The 13,228-nt window shown below is 65.1% G+C and overlaps 1 protein-coding gene across 2 annotated transcripts in view; it reads left to right on the forward strand.

The window, feature by feature from the left end:
- The first annotated feature begins 1,327 nt into the window (after positions 1-1,327).
- TRIM54 (tripartite motif containing 54) overlaps positions 1,328-13,228 on the forward strand; it is a 42,686-nt gene continuing 30,785 nt past the window's right edge. For both annotated transcript variants that reach the window (XM_054022100.1, XM_054022101.1), the window contains exons 1-4: positions 1,328-1,658; positions 10,524-10,696; positions 11,942-12,113; positions 12,932-13,027. In XM_054022100.1, coding sequence (XP_053878075.1) covers positions 1,491-1,658; positions 10,524-10,696; positions 11,942-12,113; positions 12,932-13,027 — 609 coding nt within the window. In that variant the 5' untranslated portion in view covers positions 1,328-1,490. The remainder of the gene's footprint in view (positions 1,659-10,523; positions 10,697-11,941; positions 12,114-12,931; positions 13,028-13,228) is intronic.

Raw genomic sequence — 13,228 nt, forward strand, 5'->3', positions numbered from 1 at the left:
GGGTGACACGGGAGAGCTGTGCGGCTCTGTCACCGGGACAGTCACTGTGCTGTCAGCCTGAAGCAGCCGGGTGCGTGGGTGACACGGGAGAGCTGTGCGGCTCTGTCACCGGGACAGTCACTGTGCTGTCAGCCTGAAGCAGCCGGGTGCGAGGGTGACACGGGAGAGCTGTGCGGCTCTGTCACCGGGACAGTCACTGTGTTGTCAGCCTGAAGCAGCCGGGCGCGAGGGTGACACGGGAGAGCTGTGCGGCTCTGTCACCGGGACAGTCACTGTGTTGTCAGCCTGAAGCAGCCGGGTACGAGGGTGACACGGGAGAGCTGTGCGGCTCTGTCACCGGGACAGTCACTGTGTTGTCAGCCTGAAGCAGCCGGGTACGAGGGTGACACAGGAGAGCTGTGTGGCTCTGTCACCGGGACAGTCACTGTGTTGTCAGCCTGAAGCTGTCCGGGCGCTTGGCCAGCCTGTCTGCTGGGAACAGCCCAGAGAAGGCAGGCAGCTGTGCACCCTGGCAGTGCCCCTGCAGGAGGGAGGGGAACGTGGGTTTCCAAGGGGGCCCTGGCTAGGGGGCTGGGGCCCGAGCGTGCCGGCCTTGCTGGCCCCCTGAGGGGAATTACAGGCGCAGGGGCCCTGGCGTGTGGCACAGTCACCAAGAGCCCAATCCGCTCCCCTGCAGCAATGTCAGCCCCTGAACCCTGCAGCTGCACCCACCCAGCCGGCCTGGAGTAACCAGCACGCGCACGTCCCGGCTTGGCCTCCCTCTGCCTGGTCTCCCTGCGGTGCCTCGCGGCCTGGCCTGGGAGCACATCTGGGCAGGGCCGGCGCTGCGGGGGCTGCTCCCATTCCGGACCCCACGGAGCAGGCTGCCCTCCAGGGTCACCCCACTGCATGGGGCCCTTTTCCTCCCCCCGGGACAGCACCGCAGGGCCACTGGCTGCGATGGGGAGGAGCACACCGGCCTGCCAGGACCCAGCGTCACCAGCCTGGCCCAGAGCCCCCGGCAGCACAGGCCGGGACAGTGAGAGCTGGGGCAACGCGCCACTGCATGAGCGCCTCCCCGTCCAGCCAGGCCCAGGACCCAGTGGCTGGGTCTCGGCTTAGCGCCTGGCTCTCCAGCTGCCCCCCAGCAGTACGGGGGCTGCCCGCTGCCTGCCCCCAGGCTCCCCGCTGGAGCCAGGCCTCACGAGGCAGCGTGACTCAGTGTCACCCGACGCCGCTGACAGCTGCAGCCTCGGCCCGGGATAAAATTGGCTCTGGGATTCCACGGGGCCCACGTGCTGCTAAAATTAGCGCCCGCGCTCACCGCTGGGGCTGGGGCCGCGGCCGGAGCGGGCAGCGAGTGCAGACGGGCAGGGGAGCGGCTCTGGGGCAGACGGACGCAGGGAGAAAGAGGCCCAGACGGGGCGAGTGCAGGCCAGGGCCAGGCAGCCCAAGGGGAGGCCGGGGCAGAGCGTGGGAGCAGGCGTAGGGCACAGGGCAGGGCCGCGGGGATGAACTTTGCGGTGGGATTCAAGCCCATGCTGGGGGACTCGCACAGCATGGACAGCCTGGAGAAGCAGCTGATCTGCCCCATCTGCCTGGAGATGTTCAGCAAGCCCGTGGTCATCCTGCCGTGCCAGCACAACCTGTGCCGCAAGTGTGCCAACGACATCTTCCAGGTGTGTGTGTGCGGGGGGGGGGGGGACTGGAGAGACGGGCTACGGGGATGGGTGGCATTGGGGCTGGGGGCTGCATGGGGGCTGGGAGCGGCACTGGGGGATGGGGATGGGGCTGCGTGGGGGGCCAGGCCCCCCGACACTCATCCACCCCGCAGAGCCTGGTCGGAGTCAGCGTCACATGGCCGGACCTGCAGTGGCCCCCAGCCTTGTCTCATCTCCATGCAGCCACCCCTCACGGCTGGGGAGGGGGGCTCTGTGGTTTTCCCCAGCCCCTGGCGCTCCCTGTGGCCTGCTCACAAGCCTGCGCGTCCCCTCTCCATCTCCAATAGTAACTGGCCTCTGCCCTGGGCTCCTGCCAAGTGCCCGTCTGGGGCTCCCCAGGGCACCCTGGGGACCCCGCCTCTGCAGCCCCTTCCAGAGACATTGGCACAGCTGGTCTATTGGTGTGGGGCAGCCTCCATGGCCGTGAGTGCCCAGCGCGACCAGCAGGGTGGGGGGCGGGAGGGGGCCTCTTGGGCACGGCAGGGTGGGCGCCAGGGGTCCCTGGGTCCTGCTTGGTGCCTGCTGCTTCTGCTCAAGTTGTGGGGGGCCCCTGCTTTGGGTGATTAGTGCAGCCTCCGGACTGGAGGGGTAAGTTAGGGGGCTGGGGTTGGGGTGTTCCTCAGCTCCGGCCGGGGGGAGGTGGGAAGATCGGCCCAGGAATGGGCAGGTGGATCAGAATCAGGGTCCATCTAGCCCCACGTCCCCTCCCTGGTTGGACCAGCACCCAGCCTGCAGGGTCACTGCTCCAGTGAGGGGCCCAGGGGCCCGTGGGCTCGGTTCTGGTCCATGGGGTGCGCTGCCCTCTGGTCCGACGGCTGGCCCTGGACATTGGCCCCAGCTCCTGCGATCGGCATCTGAGACCCCGACGTGCTCCCACGTTCTCCACACGCTGCCAAGGCTGGGGGCTCCCTCGGCGGCCAGTTTGCCCCTCCGGGGTCACCGTGGCCGGGAGGCAGGGAACCGCCTCAGCTGTGGGTTTTTTGAGCTGCCCGCACAGCCCTCAAGAGTCACAGCTGCCGGCTCCCCCTGCGACTGCGGCTCGGACGAGTGTCTGGTGAGCCTGCGTTCACAATGTGCCCCGTCCCTGTGCCATGTGCCCCCCGTGGCCAGAGCCCGCTGTCCCATGGGGGTAGTGCGAGTCAGCCGACGACCCTGTCAGCGAGACTCTCCCCCACGGGCACTGGCTTCCCTGAGCAGCCCCCACTCCTGGGCCGAGGCCTGTTGCATTGATCTCAAGTTATTTATTGACTCTGTCACTGTCCCACCTTAGAACAGCGACTCTCGGGTTTGGGGGGTTTCCAGAGCCCGTGGCTGGCTCAGTGTCACCGACTCACAGGTCGTGGCTCACTCATGGCCCCATGCGGTCCGTGGGGGGTGCCCCTTCCAGTGCGACAGCCCTTCTCGGGGGTCCACTCTCTCCCGGGGTCAGGCCCTCCACCTCCTGGAGCCGCACCTCTCTGAGCCTCAGCACATCTGTCTCTGCCGTGGGCCCCCTCAGGGAGTCCCCTCGCTCTGGGACCCCGGGGCCTCCACCCCCGAAGGGGTTGATGCAACCCTGTTCTCTAGACCGGAGTGACTCTCAGCCAGCATGAAACAGGAGGGTTTATTGAGAGTTGAACACAGCACAGGAAATGCTCAGGGCCTCAGGCCTGGCCTCTCTCAGCCCAGCACATCCCAGTCTCCCTGCATCCAGGGGGGCTCTGCCTGCTCCCCCTCTCCAGCCCAGAGCCCCCTCTGCTCGCAGCTGGGCATCTGAGCTCCCCGGCCCCAGGCCCTGCCTCTGTCCATTGTCTTCTCTCCAGGTAAACAGGGTCGTACACCGGGCCTCCTCTCCTTGCTTCTGTCCTCTGGCTGGAACCGGCTGGTCAGGTCACTGGGGTCCTCTCTTCACTGCCCATGGTCCTCCCACTGGCCAGAACCGGCTGCGTCTCCTGAGCTGGGCCTCTGGGTCACCAGTCGCTGGGGTGTCCGTCCTCCAGGCCATCGGCTGGGGTCCCAAGGTCCCTCTCCGGTCCCGTGTAACAACAAACTCCCTCTCCCTCACCTCGTTAAACCAGCAACACCCAGGGAAACTGAGTCCCACCCCCTCTGCATGCAAACCATTGGAAAAACAAGGAAAAACCAAGAACCCCCCCCAACTTCGTCACACTCGGGTCCTTGGCAAACACCCTCCCGCCCCCCTCCCCTCCCCATTCTTTCTGAGCCCGGCAGGTTCCTCGTCAATCAGGAACGAACAAGAAATTCAAACAAGCATTTACACAGAAACGAAACTGAGTGATTGTGGAGCACAAACGTACGCGAAAGTCTCTCTGCTTTGGCAGTAAAATACCTGCGTCTCCTTTTCATCGCTGAGCGGCCTTGCGGGGACGGAAAGGGCTCCCTGGCCACAGACCTGCTGTGTGAAGAGGGATCACCAGCCGGACACAAGGCGGAGGAGAGTGGAGAGGGAAGCTGGGGAAATGCAACTTTGGAGCACGGGGCAGCTGGTTGGCCACGGACAGGGCTTTGGCTGGCAGGGCGCCCCTGGCCCCTGGTTCACACTCCGGGCTGGGACGTCACATGGCTGGGCCTTGTCTCCTCCGGCCGGCCGGGCTGTGGCCGTCTCGTCTCGCGGGGCCGATGCAGGGCAGGTTATTCAGGCGTTGATGGAAAGTCGGGCGCACGAGACAGGCAAGGAGCAGCTCGCAGGGCCTGGCAGTGAGTTTCCCAACTGTGGGCTCAGGCCTGGCCGTCGGGACAGACCAGGCCCATCCAGACTCCCAGGGGAAGCGTCTTTCAGTCTGGGCTGCTGTCACGGAGCATTGGGGAACTCAGGGCCCTGCACCCCCGGCCTCCTGCGATTCACCATAACTCTCAGCCAGCCAGTAAAGCAGAAGGTTTATTTGGATGACAGGAATACAGTCCAAGACAGGTCTTGCAGGCACAGACAACAGGGACCCCCTCAGTTAAATCCAGCTTGGGGTCCCAGGGCATCCCAGCCCAGCCCCCCTTGGGAGGTCAGAGCCATCTCTGCCCCCCAGCCATCTCTCCAGCCTGCTTCCAGCACTCTGCCTTCAGCGACCCCTCCCACCGCCTTTGTTCAGTTTCCCGGGCTAAGGAGTCACCTGGCCTTCAACCCCTTCCTGGGTTCTCATGTTACACACTCAGGTATGCGCCCTCGGGCAGATCCCATCCTGCAATGCAGACTATCCCAGCCACACTCCCCTGTCAGCATTCACAGACCACAGTGAGAACAGTCCCAGTTCGTCACATCTCCCCCCTTCGAGACCGAACTGAGCGGGGTCACTTTAGCCAGTGACCCGGGGAAGTTCGAACCTACCCCCATTCCCATGGATGCCCCCGCATCCCTCCCATTCCTTGGTGAGAATTACACCAGGCCCCTTCAGTTTCATGCCCCCCCTTAGGTCGGGGGTGCTTGATGGCACTCGCAGTTCGCATGTGGGAAGGTTTATACGGCCTGTGCCCTTTTTCCACCCCCATACCTCTGGGGCTCTGTCACGGAGTATTGGGGGACTCAGGGCCCTGCACCCCCGGCTTCCTGCGATTCACCATGACTCTCAGCCAACCAGTAAAGCAGAAGGTTTATTTGGATGACAGGAATACAGTCCAAGACAGGTCTTGCAGGCACAGACAACAGGGACCCCCTCAGTTAGGTCCATCTTGGGGTCCCAGGGCCTCCCAGCCCACCCCCCTTTGGGGAGGGTCAGAGCCATCTCTGCCTCCCAGCCATCTCTCCAGCTTGCTTCCAGCACTCTGCTTTCAGCGACCCCTCCCACAGCCTTTGTTCAGTTTCCCGGGCTAAGGAGTCACCTGGCCTTCAACCCCTTCCTGGGTTCTCAAGTTACACACTCAGGTATGCGCCCTCGGACCATCTCCCATCCTCCAATGCAGACTATCCCAGCCACACTCCCCTGTCAGCATTCACAGACCACAGTGAGAACAGGCCCAGTTCGTCACATCTCTCCCCCCTTCGAGACCGAACTGAGCAGAGTCACTTTAGCCAGTGACCCGGGGAATTTTGAACCTACCCCCCGTTCCCATGGATGCCCCCGCATCCCTCCCATTCCTTGGTGAGAATTACACCAGGCCCCTTCAGTTTCACGCCCCCCCTTAGGTCGGGGGTGCTTGATGGCACTCGCAGTTCGCATGTGGGAAGGTTTATGCGGCCTGTGCCCTTTCCCCACCCCCATACCTCTGGGGCTCCAACTGGGCTGTGGTCCTCTCCCAGCGCTCCAGTCTGGAGGTCTGTGCTTTGGGCTCTCTTGGTTTAGAGCCGCCCTTTTAACCTTGGCCACCCTCCGGAAAGGATCCTTTATGATGGGCAAGGGTCCTAAAGCTGTTTTCCCCTTGTCCCAGGCCTTCCTCCCCCTCTGACAGGGGTCACAGGATCCGCAGTACTGTCGGACAGTAACAAAGACCCCAGGCCAGTAAAAGCTCCGTAGCAGCCTCTGCTGGGTACGCCAGGTTCCCTGGTGCCCTGAGAGGGGAATGTCATGGGCCCGGCACAGCAGCTGGCGGCGATACTTCTGGGGTACCACCAGCTGCCTCCTGATCCCCCCTGACTCCATTTTCCCTGGGGGAGCCCATTCTCGGTACAGGAACCCCTTCTCCCACAGGAACCTTTTCCGGCCACCTCGTCCCATGGTCTGTACCGCATTGAGGTCGGCCAGGTCCCTTATCTTCCGCAAGGAGGGATCTCTCTGTAACTCGGCCTGGAACTCAGCAGCTGGGACAGGGATGGCCACCTGCTCTTTCTCGCCCGCTGGGTCTGAAGCTGCAGCCTCCCTGAGCCGTGTCCCTGGGCGTTCCCTCCCCACCAGGTTAGGGTCCTGCGCCTCAGGCAAGGCACCCCCCCCAAGGCCAGGGCGCAGTGCCCCTCGCCGGCTCTGACTGCGGGTCACAACCAGTGCCCTCTGGGGGTTGCTTGGCCAGTTCTCCAGGTCCCCCCCCATCAACACCTCAGTGGGTAAATACGGGTGTACCCCCACATCCTTGGGGCCCTCCTTGGCCCCCCACTTCAGGTGTACCCTTGCCACGGGCACTTTGACTGGTGTTCCGCCCACCCCCGTCAGGGTCAGGTAGGTGTTGGGCACCACCTGATCTGGGGCCACCACCTCGGGCCAGGCCAGCGTCACCTCTGCGCCCGTATCCCAGTATCCATCGACCTTCCTCCAATCCACCTCCAGGGGAACAAGGTACTCTCTCCGGAGGGACAGCCCCGCGCCTACCATATAAACCAAAAACCCTGAATCTGGAGCATCCAGCCCCCTAGAGGAGCTAGCCTCCCTCCTTAGCAGGTGGTACTCTGCCAGCCTCCCTTCCCTGGGAATGCTGCCTCTCGCCGGGCTGGGTCTCTACCCAGTCAACCCTCTGTGGGTTCGGTCTGCTCAGCCTGTCTCTGAGCCTGGGGCACTGGGCCCATATGTGGCCCTTTTGGCCACAGTGGTAGCAGCCCATGTCCCATGGGTCCCCTTGAGTGGGACGGATGGTCCTGACGCCGGATGTTCCCCTCTGATGGGGTTTTTCTGTATTTTCCCACGGGGAGGTCCCATGGTGACTCTCTCTCTGCGTTGTGGTGGGACTGCTCCTTTGGGACTCCTCCCTTTTATCTCCTGACCGGCTCTTTACGAACTCATCGGCCAGCCGGCCTGCATGTCGCGGGTTCTCTGGCTTTCTGTCCACCAACCACAGCCTCAGGTCAGATGGGCACCGCTCATACAGTTGCTCCAGTACCAGCAGTTTGACCAGGTCCTCCTTCGTCTGGGCCCCACCAGCCCACTTGCTGGCGTATCTTTCCATGCGGACGGCTAGTTGCAGATATGAGATCTCAGGGGTTTTATCTTGACTCCGGAACCTTTCCCGGTACATCTCAGGAGTCAGCCCAAACTCACGTAGCAGGGCCTTTTTGAATAGTTCGTAGTCCCCTTTCTCTGCCTCTCCCAGTTGGCGGTACAATGCCACGGCTTTGGGGTCCAGTAAGGGGGTAAGGACCCGGAGTCTGTCCGCGGGATCAACCCGGTGCAGCTCGCAGGCCGTCTCAAAGGCCTCCAGGAAGTCATCCATGTCCTCCCACTCCTTGCGTGGGGCCAGGATGCACTTATCAAAGCTCCGTGCAGTCCTGGGTCCCCCCTCACTCACCGCAGCCGGGGGTTCGCTGCCCTTCAATCTCGCCAGTTCCAGGTCATGCTGACGCTGTCTCTCTTCATGCTGTCTCTGTCTCTCATTCTCCTCCCGTTCATGCTGTCTCTGTCTCTCTTTCTCCTCCCGTTCATGCTGATGCTGTCTCTCATTCTCCTGTCTCTGTCTCTCTTTCTCCTCCCGTTCATGCTGTCTCTGTTGTTCACGATCCTCCAGCTCTCTCAGTTTTAGCTCTTTCTCCCATTCCAGCCAATTCCGCTCCACGGATGCTGAACGTCGCCGGGAGGATCCTCTGCTGGCCGGCGAGCGTCGCCGGGAGGGTCCCCAGCTGGCCGGGGGGGCCACGGCGCCTTCGGTATTTGCTGGGCTCCTCCCCACCCTTCCCCTAGGCATAGGAAGGAGGGGTCTCGGGAAGCCCTCAGCAGCCGGCTGACCACTCCCAGCTGGGACAGACACTGGTGCCTGCGCTGCATTTGCCAGGCTGCTTCCCTGAGACACACGGATCAGTTCATTCGCGCGATCTTCCGCCTCCAGCCGGGCAATGAGCTGTGCTTTGGTGAGCCTCCCAATGCACAGCCCCCTCTGCTTGCACAGCTCCACCAGGTCGCTCTTAAGCCGCTTGGCATACATCTTCCTGCTGGCCACTCACCGGCCTGTGTGCTCACAGCTCCCCACAGTTCCCAGGGGGACCCCTAGTGTGCCAGCCCTTCTCGAGGTCACCACCTCTCTGCCAGGGTCGAGCTGCAGACTCCTCCGCCCCTGGGACCACTCGCTGCGATCCCCCCGGGGGACCCTGTTACTGCAAAAGTCCTTCTCGCTGGTCACACACTCCCAGGGGTAATAACCGTCTCTCTCTCACTCTCCAGCACGCCTGGTCCCCGTCAATCCCCCTTCGTTTTACTGCTCCCCAGTCACTTACTGCAGGAAGCGCCGTCCACGGGGTGCAGTAGATCCCGCCGCTGCCACCAGTTGTCACGGAGTATTGGGGAACTCAGGGCCCTGCACCCCCGGCTTCCTGCGATTCACCATGACTCTCAGCCAGCCAGTAAAGCAGAAGGTTTATTTGGATGACAGGAATACAGTCCAAGACAGGTCTTGCAGGCACAGACAACAGGGCCCCCCTCAGTTAGGTCCAGCTTGGGGTCCCAGGGCATCCCAGCCCAGCCCCCCTTTGGGGGGTCAGAGCCATCTCTGCCTCCCAGCCATCTCTCCAGCCTGCTTCCAGCACTCTCCTTCAGCGACCCCTCCCACAGCCTTTGTTCAGTTTCCCGGGCCCCGGAGTCACCTGGCCTCCAACCCCTTCCTGGGTTCTCATGTTACAAGCTCAGGTATGTTCCCTCGGGCAGACTCCCATCCCCCGATGCAGACCATCCTAGTCACACTCCCCTGTCAGCATTCACAGACCACAGTGAGAACAGGCCCAGTTCGTCACAGCTGCTTGTTTGTCTGGGGCTTGGGGAGAGGAGCCCGGTGAGACGCACTGGGGTGCAGGGAGTGACGAGCGGGCGGCCTGGTTCAGCTGTGGGCGGGGCTGGTGTGACCCGGGTGGGGCTGTGGGCGGAGCTGGAGGGCTGTGGGCGGGGCTGGTGTGGCTGGCAGGACTGTGGGCGGGGCTGGTGCGGCTCTGGCGGGGCTGTGGGCGGGGCTGGCAGGACTGTGGGCGGGGCTGGTGCGGCTCTGGCGGGGCTGTGGGAGGGGCTGTGGGCGGGGCTGGCAGGGCTATGGTGGCCCTGGCAGGGCTGTGGGAGGGGCTGGTGCGGCTCTGGTGGGGCTGTGGGCGGGGCTGTGGGCGGGGCTGGCAGGGCTATGATGGCCCTGGCAGGGCTGTGGGAGGGGCTGGTGCGGCTCTGGCAGGGCTGTGGGCGGGGCTGTGGGTGGGGCTGGCAGGGCTATCGAAGGGGCTCGCTCCCCTGAGCCGGGCAGAGCTGGCCCCTTTGCTGCTGTACGTCGCGGCCCAGCCCTGCCCTGGCCTAAGTTTGTGACTCTGCCCTGCGCTCCCCCTGGGTATTGCTGTCTCTGTGCCAAGCGCCTGGGGCGGTGCCCTGCAGCCCGCTCTGGGGCCGGAGCACAGAGGGGCGACCCCGGGTTGGGTGCTCAGCGCTGGGCGGGCATATGTGGGTCTCCCCCTGTTGCGGATTGTGGGGGAGTTAGGGCCCTGCACCCCTCTTCCCGAGATTCACTGCGACTCTCAGCCAGCCAGTAAAGCAGAAGGTTTATTTGGATGACAGGAATACAGTCCAAGACAGGTCTTGCAGGCACAGACAACAGGGCCCCCCCTCAGTTAGGTCCAGCTTGGGGTCCCAGGACATGCCAGCCCACCCCCCTTTGGGGGGGGTCAGAGCCATCCCTGCCTCCCAGCCATCTCTCCAGCCTCCTTCTCCCTGCTTCCAGCCCTCTCCTTTTACCACCCCTCCCACAGCCTTTGTTCAGTTTCCCGGGCTAAGGAGTCGCCTCGCCTTCAACCCCTTCCTGGGTTCTCATGTTACACACTCAGGTATGCGCCCTCGGGCGCCCTCGGGCAGATCCCATTCTGCAATGCAGACTATCCCAGCACACTCCCCTGTCAGCATTCACAGACCACCGTGAGAACAGGCCCAGTTCGTCACACCCCCCATGGCCTCCTGGCCTCAGCGTTCCTGGCGCGGGCTGGCCCCATCCCCCTGACTCGTGCCCGTTCCCTGCCAGGCTTCCAACCCACTGTGGCAGTCGCGGGGCTCGAGCTCAGTGTCGTCGGGGGGGCGGTTCCGGTGCCCCTCCTGCCGCCACGAGGTCGTCCTGGACCGGCACGGCGTCTACGGGCTGCAGCGCAACCTGCTCGTGGAGAACATCATCGACATCTACAAGCAGGAGTCGACCAGGTAGGGGGCAGAGGCCCAGCGAGGGGCATGGGTCTGCCAGGGCCTGGGGGGCCTAAGGGCTTGGGGAGGGGAGGGGAAGATCTGTGCAGGGGGGTACTGAGGGGTCGGGGGGGTGCGCAGGGTTTCCTGAGGGCGTGGGGTGATTACAAGCCATGCAGGGCTCCTGGGGGATGGAGGGTGTGGGGCAATTCTGGGCCATGCAGGGCGGCTGCAGGGCACACGCAGGGTGGGGGGGCCCTGGTGGCCAGCAGGGGGTGCACGGGGTTTCCTGAGGGCGTGGGGCGATTCCAGGCCATGCGGGGGGCTGCAGGGGACACGGAGGGTGGGGGGACCGGCAGCGGGTGCACGGGGTTTCCTGAGGGCGTGGGGCGATTCCAGGCCATGCGGGGGGCTGCAGGGGACACGGAGGGTGGGGGGACCGGCAGGGGGTGCACGGGGTTTCCTGAGGGCGTGGGGCGATTCCAGGCCGTGCAGGGGGCTGCAGGGGACACGGAGGGTGGGGGGCCCGGCAGGGGGTGCACGGGGTTTCCTGAGGGCGTGGGGTGATTCCAGGCCGTGCGGGGGGCTGCAGGGGACACGGAGGGTGGGGGGCCCGGCAGGGGGTGCACGGGGTTTCCTGAGGGCATGGGGCGATTCCAGGCCGTGCAGGGGGCTGCAGGGGACACGGAGGGTGGGGGGCCCGGCAGGGGGTGCACGGGGTTTCCTGAGGGCGTGGGGCGATTCCAGGCCGTGCGGGGGGCTGCAGGGGACACGGAGGGTGGGGGGCCCGGCAGGGGGTGCACGGGGTTTCCTGAGGGCGTGGGGCGATTCCAGGCCGTGCGGGGGGCTGCAGGGGACACGGAGGGTGGGGGGCCCAGCAGGGGGTGCACGGGGTTTCCTGAGGGTGTGAAAAGAACAGGAGTACTTGTGGCACCTTAGAGACTAACAAATTTATTAGAGCATAAGCTTTCGTGGACTACAGCCCACTTCTTCGGATGCATATAGAGTGGAATAAATATTGAGGGGAGATATATATACACACATACAGAGAGCATGAACAGGTGGGAGTGAGGGCGTGAGTTGATTCTGGGCCGTGCAGGGGGCTGCAGGGGACACGGAGGGTGGGGGGGCCGGCAGGGGGTGCACGGGGTTTCCTGAGGGCGTGGGGCGATTCCAGGCCGTGCGGGGGGCTGCAGGGGACACAGAGGGTGGGGGGGCCGGCAGGGGGTGTGCAGGGAGCGGGGCCCATGCTGTGCCCGTCCCCAGGCCCCTGCACGCCAAGGCAGAGCAGCAGCTGATGTGCGATGAACACGAGGATGAGAAGATCAACATCTACTGCCTGAGCTGCGAGGTGCCCACCTGCTCCCTGTGCAAGGTGTTCGGGGCCCACAAGGACTGCGAGGTGGCCCCGCTGCCCAGCGTCTACAAGCGCCAGAAGGTAACTGGGGCTGCTCCTGGGGGGCCAGGAACTGGGGCAAGGGGCGCGTGGCCGGGGGCATGGCGGGGTCCCTGTGCCGCCTTCTCCTCTGCTGCGGTTGGTGCCCGCGGGGGCCCTTGGGCTGCCCTGATCCCCCCAGGAGCCGGCCTGGCCCGGCCTGGCTGGAGCAGCAGGAGGGAGGCAGCCCCACCCCCAGATCTGTGCGATTCAGCGGCTGCCCCCCCTCTGGGCCTGGGGCAGGTCTCTCCTCCCGCGGGGGCGCCGAGGGGCCAGAGCTGCCCCAGGTGCAGGCTCTGTGGGGCTCCTGCCAGAGGGCCAGGGGGTAGTGGGGACCGGCAGGGAGCCTGCAGGGCCCAGTCTGGGCTTGCTGAGCAACCCACGTATTCATTGCTGTGGTGGCCGCTGGCCAGGCCCCCTCCTGCAGCGAGGGGGGCTGCCCCCCCCATGCCCAGCACTGACCCCCCCGCCCCTGCCCACCACTGACCCCCCCATCCCAGCACAGACCCCCCCGCCCGGGCCCACCACTGACCCCCGCCACACATGCCCAGCACCGACCCCCCCCATGCCCAGCACTGACCCCCCCGCCCGTGCCCACCACTGACCCCCGCCGCACATGCCCAGCACAGACCCCCCCGCCCGTGCCCACCACTGACCCCCGCCACACATGCCCAGCACTGACCCGCCCGCCCGTGCCCACCACTGACCCCCGCCGCACATGCCCAGCACCGACCCCTCCCCCCGTGCCCAGCACAGAGCCCCCCATGCCCAGCACTGACCCCCCCCATGCCCAGCACTGACCCCTCTCCCCCCCGTGGCAGAGCGAACTGAGCGACGGCGTCGCCATGCTGGTGGCTGGGAACGACCGCATCCAGGCCATCGTGACCCAGATGGAGGAGATCTGCAAGGCTATCGAGGTGAGAGGGGTCCCGGGGCGGCCCCTGCATGGGGCGAGAGCAGCCGGTGGCCGTGAGCAGGAGGATCTCTCCTCCCACATGGCTCGGGGAGCGGGGCCCTGGGGCACAACGCACCTTGTAGCCAAACGCCAGGTCACAGCCCAGGTGCCTGGGGCTGGGGGTGCACCGGGAAGGCAGGGAAGGGCTCCTGGGAGAAACCAG

This window comes from Malaclemys terrapin, chromosome 3 (genome assembly GCF_027887155.1).
Source record: "Malaclemys terrapin pileata isolate rMalTer1 chromosome 3, rMalTer1.hap1, whole genome shotgun sequence".
Lineage (NCBI taxonomy): Eukaryota > Metazoa > Chordata > Testudines > Emydidae > Malaclemys > Malaclemys terrapin.